The 13,053-nt window shown below is 44.4% G+C and overlaps 1 protein-coding gene across 6 annotated transcripts in view; it reads right to left on the reverse strand.

Moving 5' to 3' along the window:
- The window catches only part of PCLO (piccolo presynaptic cytomatrix protein), a 134,836-nt gene that overhangs the window by 48,271 nt on the left and 73,512 nt on the right, over positions 1-13,053 (reverse strand). For all 6 annotated transcript variants that reach the window (XM_077337850.1, XM_077337848.1, XM_077337847.1 and 3 more), the window contains one exon: positions 6,758-6,894. In XM_077337850.1, coding sequence (XP_077193965.1) covers positions 6,758-6,894 — 137 coding nt within the window. The remainder of the gene's footprint in view (positions 1-6,757; positions 6,895-13,053) is intronic.

The following is a 13,053-nucleotide window of genomic DNA, read 5'->3' on the forward strand; positions in this document are numbered from 1 at the left end:
GCGTGAACAGAAAAAGTTGCTATTCTTATATCTCATATTTCTCCTTACACACAAGAAATGTAACCATTTAAATTAGAGGATTCCATCCCATACCAACACTGAATCATCCATGTCTACATAACTAATTTTTTAAAGAAGTCTACAGTATTGGCACTAATTATTTATTCACAACTCTGTACATCAAAGACATTTAAATGGTGTTTGCCCTAGTTTCCAGGATATCATTACCCACCTGCAGGAGAAATTTTGGAAATAAATAAACATACACATGCAAGATGTAGAATAACCAGAGATAAATACATTTTATAGTCTGTGGGAAACAATATGCCTAATTTGTGGCAGCTCAACTACACAAGCAGGCAGAAAACAGACATCTGGTGAATTAGTTCTATGCTCATCCAAAAATACTATGAGGGGAAAAGGAATACCCAGATGTAACTCAGTGCATTTGCCTTGAGGCTACATCAGAATATGGGCATTATGATTTCAAGAAAATCCAGAGAGAGCACACCTTGGACATTGCATTGCCATTCTACAGGAGCTCATGACTCAGCCAGCTCCATGAGCTAGAATCAACCTGAATTGGAATGAAACAGGATGCATTGTGGAAGTATCTGAGGTCATTAAGTTCCACCCTATGACATCTTTTGGGGATTCGAGATGCAGTGTTTTTTGCAATACTTAAACATGACTCTGTCATCATAGTGCAAAAATAATTTAAAAAATCAAGGAAGTGAGTGGAGCAGAAGATTGGCAGTCTGCAGCACTTGGGCCCTTCTCTGTTCTTCCTTCCTTCTAGGGTTGCCAGCTCTGGGATGGGAAACAACTAGGGACTTTGGGGGTGGAGTGAGTGGAACCTCTTGGTGGCTTGCCAGCTCTCTCTGTTTGTGTGCTTCATGGGTGCCCAGCTGTCCTGACATTGCTGAGCTAGCTCCACTCAGAACTGCAGCCACCTGGGAGCACAGAATCCAGAAACAAGGGTGTGCTGCAAGGGACCCCTTGACCATACCCTATTTACCTTTGCAGTACTAGACCTGCCTTTCTAAGGCAGACACTTCTATGGAAGAAGGCAGATGCCAGTTTTGTAGCCCATAGGGCTCATCTTCCCAAAACAACTACATACCCAGTGGAAATTCAACAGATAAGCTTCTGCGGCCGCTGCAGTCTGCATCACCTCCAAGCAAGAAAAAAAGGCAGCCCTCTGCTAGGCTGAGTGGTTTCCTTATGTGGAGTGCCTGACCCTTCCTCCTTTTTGTCCTGGTTCACAGTGTGGCCTGTGAACAATGTATTTGGTCCAGAAGTTGGTGATCTTGGTACTTTAAGAACTTGGGGAGACGGAGCAAGATTCACTGATATGGCTTTGTCACCCCAGCCCCATCCTTCCTTATTTCCAGAAGGTTTTCATCATAAGCTTCTGATGGCCCATAATGGACTCAGACAAGATTAACCTCACAGTTCTCAAACTGTGTGCCTCAAGACTGTGCAGAAGGAGCGACAGACCGTACCAAGAATGATTTTTATTGGGTGTGCGTGCGTGAATGAATACAGTGAACACATCACTATTTCTTTACTTTAGTATGAATGAAATATGATGTAGTATGAATAAGACTACAATGGAGCATTACACAATATTCCAGGGGTAGTCAACCTGTGGTCCTCCAGATGTTCATGGACTACAATTCCCATGAGCCCCTGCTGGCAAATACTGGCAGGGGCTCATGGGAACTGTAGTCCATGGACATCTGGAGGGCCACAGGTTGACTACCCCTGCAATAATCCATTTTGTTTGTTTGTCGTTCCTTTATTTACACACGACAGAGTCTTGAAAATGCATGAAGATTCCCACTCCCATCTTATTTGTCCTACTTTCCTGGATTCTTGTGTATCAAATGGGAATATCCCCCCCACATAAATCGAATAATAATAAAAATAATAAAAATAATAATGTATTGCCATAAAAGTGTCTGTTTCTTCCTCTAAGCATGAAATGAGGAAAAAGTACATTTCCTTGGCCCTTTGATTCACAACACAGTCTTCCATTGAACTCACCCCCTTCCAAAGGCCCCAAACCCTACTTTGATGTATCTCCACATAACTTGCTATAAGGGGACTCAAGGACATCTACACACTCAAGTAATAGGGTTGCCAACCTCCAGGTGGGGCCTAGAGCTCTCCTGCAATTACAAATGATCACCAGGCTAAAGAGATCACTTCCCCTGAAGAAAATGACTACTTCCAAGGATAGAATCTTTGGTATTATACTTGATTAATGTATAATTAATGATTTTTCAACATTTCAATCCAAGTGAGTATATGTACACACACTTCTCCTTCTCAGCTGCAGCCTGCCCAGCGTGCAGGGGAAGGAGTGGCTTTTTTGCTTTACACAGATAGAAAGAAGCTGGGGAGGCTCCCCTCTATAGATACAGAGACTGTGATCCCCCCCCCCCCGCTGAGCCCAGTTAAAAGAGAAGGCAAAACTGTTGCCAGCAGCAATTTGTAATCACCATTCTATAGTTATTTTACAATGCTGCCATGCCTCTATCCATTGTGGGCCTGTGGTGCTGCTGCCAACCACCCCCTCTGATTCCAACCACCTTCGAACACTCTCCACCTGGGCTAAAACAGACCCCCCCCCAAAAAAGCTTCCTCTAATGTGCTACTGATCAGAGGAATTCATGACTAGCATGAGCTAACATGCTAAGGTGGGAAAAGGACTATTCACATACTTTAGCAGGAGTAACTACTTTGTGCAGGAAGCAGACAGAAGAATTTCTCCCTCACTGGCAAAGCATAGGAGGAAGGAGGGAAGGAGATGCCCTCTCTCAATGGCAGAAGATGCTATGAAAGATTTCACACCAACCACTAGTGCGAATTGGAGAGGCATGACAAATGATTGATGGGTCCCTGTCCCTTTGTATACCACAATGGTGTCATGTTGTCACCCTCTGTGTTTTTTGGTTTGGGGGGAGGGCAAGGTGGATGGAGAAAATGGCCAAATGGCTGAGGTGCAGGGTGGAAAAACAGGGCTAGGTGCCCCCCCCCATGGGGGGGTCAGCTATACAGTGTCTCAAATGGGCTGAACCCATATGGAGGCTGATGGGGATGGCAGTGCGACATGAAAGCCAGCTTAATTGCCTCATGAGGGCAGCCCAGAGTCTGTTATGATTTCTTCAGGCAACCCAATCATAGAAAAGACTCATTGTGCAGAGGGGGTGGGTGGCATAATATACTAACTGGGTGGCATAATATACTATCATCAAGCTATAATGGAAGCCCTGAATAGTCCAGCAGCCCCACTAAGTCCATAGCTTTCTTGTGGAAAGGCATGGGATTACAGCCAGGGGAATAAAGGGGCTCTTGGCAGTGTCTGGGAGGATGCTTGAGGGCATTTGGGGCATGACTGGCAGTAGGCTTTCATGTCCAGAAAAAGAGCCAGGCAAAAGTAATGGGCCAGGACCCATATCAGGGTTTGGGTCAGTTCTTAGTGGCCAGCCCACTCATAGTTGTGGGCAAATCACAGGACTTCAGGGTTCTCTGTTGTCATCCCCCCGGAGGATCTCTTTCCCCTGGATGGCCTGGCATAGGATACTGGGAATCCTGTGATATCCCACCCAAGAGGACTGTGTATGGGAGGCTCTCAACACAAACCAGCTCTAAATGTAAGGGCAAACCACGTAGTATCACTAAGATCATCACCACTGGCCACTCATGGACATATTGGGACACATTACTGTGGTCCAGCACTGAACTGGGAGATGATAGGAACAAAGTGGACCTGTACCATGGTGATGGTACTGCTGGAGTCTAGGAGGGTCCTCAACCTCTTTCTGAAGATAATGATCACAATGAAATCTGGGTAGTGGCTGTTGCTTGGTTGGACAGCATTACTCCCCTTCCAGTGTCACAGTGCACTTGCACTGATAGTGCCCCATCTGTTCACAGGTATAACAATGGTCCCATCCAGTGTCCAGTTCCTCAGCGTCAGCAGCCGGTTGTGCTGCAGGTGACAGAGTTTGCTGTGGAGTGGGCTGCATTGGTCGAAAGGCTCTCCCTCAATTGGGTCCTAGATGTCTTTCCCTAGGCCCTAGAGAGCTGAGCCAGCAGTTTACATTTTGACGGGAACACAGGGGTCACCAATTGATGCTTCCCCACTTTTGGTAATGGTGTTTGTGGTTACATAGTTTTCTAATAGTGTAGTCAGCTTCTTCAAGCAGGTCAGTTTGCTTTGGAACATTCAGGCCCTTTACTCTATTAGTATCTATAATACCTGCTTGACCACCATAGGAGTCACTTTTCCCAATGTCTTGGGCCCCAGCCATCAATTGGCCAAGTCAGACAATTATGAGACTCTCAGTTATCTGGTAGCAATCCAAAATAGCTGCCTTGAGGACGGTATAGCTGGCCACCTGGTAAGGCGTTTGGACCCTCCCCTTTAAGTAAAACAATTGCTTAATCATGGAAAATTAGCATGGCAAAGATAGCATTCATTTGAATACCTTCTCAATGGCATGAGAGCTTCTCATGGACAAGTTTTTAAAAGAAAGGGTTTGATATAACAGTCCATATGCATAAGGAGCACAGATATTTGCCATGTTCACTTCTCTAAAAAGTCCCTGCTTACCCTGGTGCTGATGCTATTTCACTCTCTTCACTATAGCTCTCCCGTTTGTGGAATTATTGGTCCACATGGGCCCACAACAACTTTCCTAGATTCAGCAATGACTGTAAGGGGTGGATGGACATGGGAAGCATCCAAACTCACAGCAGTTTGCCACACAATTCTCTATCTGCCCGGCAAATTTTGTGAGGATTGGATTTATGGGATTTGAGGTATGTTCCCCCCCCCCCCAAGAACATGCCAACAGGAAAGTGCAGACAGTCATTTTGATAGGCACAAGTTCAGGAGTGTATAGAACGCTATAGAACTCCTGAGATATGTTAAAGTAACAGGGAACATTCCTGGGTGAGATACATTAAGTCACAGGGGACCTCCCTGGATGCACCTCAACATGTCCTCCCCATTGTTGCTTTGAAGTTTTGCGAACATTTTGCCTGAGCAGAGACAGTCTGCCTGGAAATGTATCTACACACAAACCAGAACGAACGTCCATGAGCAGCTGGAAAGTTTGTGGAAAGTTCATGCTATTTGACCTGCTAGGAATTTCACTTCTTGACCCAGCCAAAATTCACCACAGACTTAGTTTATAAACTGGTTAATACCTACTGACTTTGATGGACCAAAGGACTGATTCAGTATAAGGCAGTTTCATATGTTCATCACAGTCATTCAGAGATTGTAAAACTCTGAATATCAGTGCCAAGAGACAACATCAGGAGAAGGCCTCAGTCTCTATGTCCTGTTGCTGGGCTTCCGGAGGAATTAGACTGTCAGTATGAACCAGGATGCTGGAATAGTTGGACCACCTAGTTGGTTATAACATGTTTCTTCTTATTTTTTTCTGAACCCTTGTGACTTCTTGTGTAGATATTGCCATGGCTGAGTTCTAATTGGTGGCTTTTACAGGCATTTTTATTCTTTTATGTTATCAAATTGGATTATTTTAGTAATATTAGTTACTGATATGAGCTGGTCCACTGGGAGGGCGGTATAAAAATTAAATACCTTTGTTCTTATTGTCTATTTGCTGTGTTGTGAGCTGCCTTAAGGGAATCTGGAGAGGCGCCACATACATTTTCTACATAAAAATCTCATCACTTCTGCATTGGTTTGCTTAAAACTATTGTCACCAAATTATTGTGTGCTTCACTATTTTCATTTCATCCTACATTTGCACCACTTTGGGGCTACTCTTTGCATCATTTTGTGAAAGAGTGCAAGTGGGTGGACTCCAGGGCAAAGGAAATAATTTCCCTTTGTGAAGCTATTGGGCCTTGGATTTCTGAGCTTGAGAATGGGAAAGGGAAAGGGTCATCTTTGTATGCTCAGTTAGCAGGAGTTCAAGAAACAAGAGCTAAAAAAATGTGTAAGAGAAGGCAATAGTTTTTCTTCCATCTATAGTGGCAGCTGTTTCCAGGGGAAATGGAGTGGTGACTTGAAGAGCTAGTGCAGTCAGGCCACTTTGGCTAGACATGGTAGTGGGAAGGTGATGCTTGGGATTTGGGGCTGGAGAATTTGTGGGTTCAGTTTTCAGTACCATCAAAAGTTATCAGTAGTTTAGATTAACTTTTTAGCAACAGAATGTTCAAATCATTGAGATATTTCCTATCACATCAAAAGAGTGTTGGTATCAGGTACTACTAGGGGTAAAGAATCTCAACCCCCAGCAAACTGGTCCTTTTCTTCTTCTTCTTGCTGCTTTCCCTCCTTTCTTCGATATTGTAGCCCTTTCCCTCCTCCTTTCCTTCTCATCTATTTTCTTGCCCTTTGCTTACTTCATTCTTTCCCACCTACCTTTCTTGTCTGTCACTTTCCCTCCAGTTCTTCAATTCTGTTTTGCCTCTTCTGGCAACCCCTGTGGCTTTCCACCTTTCATCCACCTTTTGCTCCATGTTCTTTCCTCTCTCCTACTTCAGTTCTGCCTTTCATCAAGATTTCATAGCATAATATAGATAGAACCTGACATTTATAACTTCTCTTCATTTCATGCCTTTATCTTAAAATAAAAAAAGATTTCCACCCCCTGCAAAGTCCTTCATGGCCAAATTCAGAATTAGATATAGGTTGGCCTTCACTCTGGTGAACTGACTAATTGGCATTAAGGAAAACCACTGGTTAAAAATACAGCCTTCTTACTTGATCTTGATGCTGGCTTGGAGGTCTTGAGTGAGCTAGCTTGTCTGGTAGCCTTCTATCAAAGCCATGTCCATTCTCCAAATGAGACTCCCGAGGTTTGTCAAACCAATCTGTTTCTTCCCGGCGAAGGTGGTAGGCTTTGAAAACCAAGGACATGTCATAGGTTCTGAACCAGAGATGTGAGAAGAACAATATTCCAGCATATGTAGTCAACATGCATATATAGCAGTTAATAAGCGGCCATGCACTGAACGTAAAATAACAAGCAAGAGTAGAAACAGAAAAGCTAAGGTTAGTTGTAAGCGACAGAGAGAAGACACATTGTTGATCATGGATACCTAGGAGAAGAGGCCCCAGATTATTACAACCACTTCCATCATCTCCTTTGGGTGATTAAATAAGCTGCTCAGAATTTGAGGTTTCTTCATATGCAATTCACTGTGTGCCAATACTCAGGGATCATCTCCTGCCTTCAGTTCTATTGCAGCTGTGAATGTCCACATGGAATGTATTTATCACCATACCCTTCATGCACAAATTATACAGAAACATAGTGGTTGCTCCTGAGTTCTGAGCACTCTTCATGCTTAGGTTCACCAACGTTCAAGTCTGGTCTTTTCCCACAACTGATAAAAGATTTTGTTTATACTGGAGATTGGTGTATAAATTCTATGTTGATACATGTAGCTTAATTATTTAACCATCAATGTCTATCATGAGCTTGCAGGATAGGGTAGAAATGTACAATCCATAAACCAAAGTGCTCTAACCCTTGTCACAGGCTTACCAAGGTTTCACTCAGATGAGATTCTTGTGTCCTTAAGAATTCCATACATGAGAGATGCTCCAAAGGTCCAGTCTATCCCTTCTGCAACAGTCTACCTGCCATTACTACAGAGCACATGAATGTGTACAATTACACTGTCACCCATGTTAGAAGAGAGAATCAAGTGATTGTGGCCCAGTTGTGGAAAACATGCTTCTCTTTGGACACACCAGTGCCTTCTGGGAGGAGGATATCTAGTATGGTCCTTGAAATCCACCCTTGAACTATTTATACGAAATCCTTCAAAACCTCTAAATCAGGCCAACCTTTCACCTTTCGCTGTAGACAAGATTTTCATACACAAAGGAGCCCAAAAGAAAGCCTTGTTCCTGTACAAAGCTTGCCACTCAGGGCAAATACAAAGGCAGGTAATAAAACTGGAGCACTGTCATTTTATAGGCTAAAGCATCCTTGGGAGAGGGATTTTGCAGTGCAGAAACAGTGACAGGTGGTGCTTACAGAGATGGTGCAGAGATCTTTTGCGGAGAGTTTGATATGTTTGTTTGAAACCCTGCAAGAAGAAAAGCAGCCAGTGATGGAGGGGGCCTCTGGCAGAAAGATGATAGGCAACGAAAAAATAAAGCAACCCCAAATTACTTCTTTCTGAGCATGGTTTGGTTGAAAAGAGCTATTGGGGTTTTTAATTAACATTTTATTTATATCACATATATCCAGGTTTTCCTTTGAGAAACTTGGCTAGACTTATGTATTACTTCCATGCAGCCTCTGTTGCGGACACTAACTTCTTGAGCTTTACCAGGGCAGAATATCACATGCTCAAGTATCATTCTTCCCTTAAGAGGATACAAAAGCAGCCTTCAGCAAAGAGGGGCTGATTCTGATATTAGCCACGAATTGTTTGAGTGAGCTGGTTCAAGAAGCAAGCAGTACACTGTGTACTGGCACTGAATCACAACAAAACTGGCAGAAATGAAAGACAATAACAATTGTAATTTTTATTTGCAAGAGATAGTTCCAAATCCATCAAGAATACCATATATATTTGAAATCCACTAGAGGAGAATTCAAATCAGGCAGCCATAGCAGAATGGGTTTGTAGCAGCCATGTGTATGATAAAGCCACTATTCAAGAAGAATAGTAGGTTTCTATACCCCATGTTTCTTTACCTTAAGGCAGGGGTAGTCAACCTGTGGTCCTCCAGATGTTCATGGACTACAATTCCCATGAGCCCCTGCCAGCAAATGCTGACTACCCCTGCCTTAAGGAATCTCAAAGCAGCTTACTATTCCCTTCCCCTCCCCCACAACAGATACTTTGTGAAGTAGGTGGGTCTGAGAGAGTTCTGAGAGAACTGATTGACCCAAAGTCACCCAGTAGGCTTCTTGCAGAAGAATGGGAAATCAAACCTGGTTCTCCAGATTATACTCTGCTGCTCTTAACTACTAGACCACACTGGCTCTCAAGTTATAATTTTAAAAAGACAGCTCCAGCAGTTAATGCTTTTCTTTTAACAAACGTATTTCCATATATTTCTTCCTGGAAGACCCCCGAATGCTACAGGGCAAATGAGACAATCTGGCTGCCCAGAAGCAGCAGCAAGTTTGGGCTTAGTAAAAGTGGGGACAGATGGGGGTAGGGGCAGTAGCTGCAGACCTTTTCACAGGCTGAAGTTTATAGAATTTTAGAGGTTTAGCCCATTGCACTCAGGAATACAACGGGAACTAGCACATAACCTGCACTGTGACCTTCCTGTGCTCCGGCCCTACACAGGTCACCACTGTCCCCACCTTCCCACCCAGTCCTACATCTACCAAAGGCCAGACCAGGCAGGTGGGGAAGGGTGGGCTGCCTTCTTCCTGCCCCCTGCTTCTCCCAATGGCCAGGCTGCTTGGGTAAAGGTGAGTGCTTCGGTGTGGTTTGGCTGCCTCGGCGATCACTGAAGCAGTCGGCGTCACGGCGCAGAGGAGAGGGGCGGCGTTGGCACACCAGCTGGCAGTTGCACACAGGCACAGAGTTCTGCGCCTACACGTGGGCGCCAGATGGACCACCAGCACCAGCACCGCCACTCTCTTCCGCGGCACTGGCCGCCTCAGGATTAAGTTATCACTGAGGTAGCCAAACTGCACTGAAGTGCCATAGGGGATGGGCTGCCTCCTTCCCACCCACCTGCATCTTCCAAAGGGCAGGCCAGGTATGGAATGCTGTGGGGGTGGCTGCCTCCCCCCACATCTCCCAAAGTTCAGGCTGGGTGGAGAAGGCCACAGGGGACTGCCTCTTTCTCACCCACTCCACATTTCCCTTGCCAGAAGCTCCACCTTCATCTGAGCTTCAGCTGAATGAGAGCTTAGCCTAGCTATATGTTCAACAGGCAGAGAGCTCTGACCAGCAGAAGGGGAGCTGCAGACAAACCAGGGTTTAGATTCCAAAGTTGTTGCAGGAGCTTCTTATTCCTCTGCCCAGTCTCCAGCTACAGCCCCCTGCCTTGTCAGCCCACCTGAGCCAATTAAGCAATGCCAGCTATGTGCTGGAAGAGGGCTCCAGTCTAAAAGACACCACATCATGTTAGCAAGACAGTTGCTGACTGCAAAAGACTGTGAGTCATCACACAGTGAGGATTGAGAAGCTGCTGACAGCCTATATTAACTCGAGGCTGAGAAGCCTGGGTTGTGAAACCTTTCCTTCTGCTGATGCTTCTGGACTGCCTGAACAAACCCTTGACTCACTGGATTGAGTTTAAACATTCATTGTATTCTGTCTATCCCTTGGCATTCTGTTTTTGAAATACTGATTCTCTGTGTTTCCTTCTAGCACATAGCTGAAACCAAAGCATACAGAAGCTGCTGACAAAGCAAAGGAAGTTGCTGACTTCCCGGCTTTGCCTGGGGGAAATGGAAGGTGGGAAGAACCTGAGGATGGGACAACTTACCAGCACCTCTTCCCCCCAGGAAGCAGCAGAAAGAGGAAGAAGACAGATAAGCCCCATGTTTGGCCCTCACTGGCAGAGTGCTCTCTCCCTATTGGTGGCACACCCCCAGGGAGGGCCAGTGATGTTTAGTGATAGTGATGATGTGTAGGTAGCAGGGGCATGGATGCATATCTGGTGCCCTATAATTGAGATAGACAGATAACTGAAATATGATAGTCTCTTCTATTCTTATGGGACAATATCTTCTGAAATAAGAAAGGATGACCAGGTCTAGGCTTCGTACAACATAACAGCGATAGATGCTTTTTTCATGGTTTGTGAAAACCTCTTTCCAGGTTGGGTGGAGGGTGGAGGATGGAGTGGAATAGTTTGCCTGTCTAAATGAAGCTAGTGAATTATTATATCATTATTTATGTATTTATTAGATTTTTATACTGCCCTCCCATATAGATCCGGCTTTATGAGATTATTATTAGAATCACAGAATAATAGAGTTGGAATGGACCATCTAGTCTAACCCCCTGCACTATGCAGGACACTCACAACCCTATCGCTCATCTGCTGTAACCTGCCACCCCCCTTAAGCCTTCACAGAATCAGCCTCTCCAACAGATGTCTATCCAGCCTCTGTTTAAAAATATCCAAAGGTGGAGAACCTACCACCTCCTGAGGAAGCCTGTTCCACTGAGAAACTGCTCTAACTGTCAGGAACTTCTTCCAGATGTTGAGACGGAATTTCTTTTGAATTAATTTCATCCCATTGGTTCTAGTCTGTCCCTCTGGGGCAAGACAGAATAACTCTGCTCCATCCTCAATATGGCAGCCTTTTAAATACTTGAAGATGGTTATCAAATCCCCTCTCAGTCGTCTCCTCTCCAGGCTAAACTGACCAAGCTCCCCCAACCTTACTTCATATGTCTTGGTCTCCAAACCCCTCACCATCTTTGCTGCCCTCCTCTGGACACATCCAGTTTGTCTACATCCCTCTTCATCTGGGGTGCCCAAAACTGAACACAGTACTCCAAGTGAGGCTGAGCCAGAGCAGAGTAAAGTGGTACTATCACCTCCTGTGATCTGGACACGATACTCCACTTGATACAGCTCAAAATCCCATTTGCCTTTTTAGCCACCGAGTCACACTGTTGACTCATGTTCAATGTATGGTCTACTAAGACTCCTAGATCTTTTTCACACTTGCTATTGCCAAGTCTCCCCCATCCTATATTGGTGTATTTGGTTTTTCCTATCTAAATGCAGAACTTTACATTTGTCCCTACTGAATTTCATTTTATTCAGTTTAGCCCACTTCTCGAGCCTATCAAGATCATCCTGTATTCTGATTCTGTCTTCGGTTGTGTTTGCCACCCCTCCCAGTTTAGTGTCGTCTGCAAATTTAATAAGTATCCCCTCTAATCCCTTATCCAAATCATTTATAAATATGTTGAACAACAGAGGCCCCAGGACAGATCCCTGGGGAACTCCACTTGTCACTCTTCTCCAAGAAGATGCTGAACTGTTAACTAGTACCCTTTGGTTACGATCTGTTATTGATCCACCTGACAGAATAAGGATTAAATATAGATTAAATATGGTTAATATAAAATCTATCCTCACTTACACTTACATCAACTGAATGTTGTATTAATCAATCTGCTATAGAAGTGACCTGGCAAAACTCAAAATTTATTGGCTTCCCCGCTGCAACAACTTTACTGTTGTTCATCCCACAGTTTTCACCAGGAGCCATACTTCTGGGAGGCACTAACTATGGGTGGTATGCAGATCTAGTGGCCTGCTGGTGCTCATAAAGACTGAGGCATCATGCAGCCACACAATTGCTAATTCTGTTGGGAAATTCATGAAGATTTGGGAGTGAAGCCTGAGGAAGGTGGGGTTCAGGAAGGTGAGGAAACTTAGTAGGCTATAATATTAGAGTCACCACCCAAACCAGTCATTTTATCCAGAGGAACTAATTGCAGTAGTGTGGAGATTACTTGTAACTCTGGTAGATCTCTCCCCCCCCTCCACCCCCAGAGGCTGGCAACCCCACCAGCCCACCAGTTAAGGCCTTCCTCCCATGGCTTGTTCTGTGTGTCCTGGCTTTAGAGGAGAGGCAGGGAGAAACCAGAGACAGGGCTTTTCCAACAAGGAATGCTCTTTCCTTTGAGGCACACCTGGCACCTACCCTACACCGGCTTTTAGGACCCAGGCCCAACCATTTTTTTAAACTAAACTTTTAATTAAGGGGCTATCACTAGCCTCAGAACTGTTTTAGGTGACTCATTTTAAGCTGTTCTGTGTATCATGCTGTTTTTTTTTAATCTTGTGAGTTAATTTTTATGATTTTATTCTATTTTTATGCTTTACATAGTAACTTGACTGAAGTAAGTTCTCTGTGGAGGTGGTATAGAAATTTTCTAATCCCATCAATCATTAGAAAATACTTTTAACTATTTCCATATTCAGCTATTTCTAAGACATGGCAGAGAATAGATTCAAGCTACTTTTTAATGGCACTGTAAACATGGTTTGTACTGCTGATTCACAAGTTATACAGCCAGGAATACATATACTCACCAGTG

The sequence above is a fragment of the Paroedura picta genome, chromosome 5, assembly GCF_049243985.1.
Source record: "Paroedura picta isolate Pp20150507F chromosome 5, Ppicta_v3.0, whole genome shotgun sequence".
NCBI lineage: Eukaryota > Metazoa > Chordata > Lepidosauria > Squamata > Gekkonidae > Paroedura > Paroedura picta.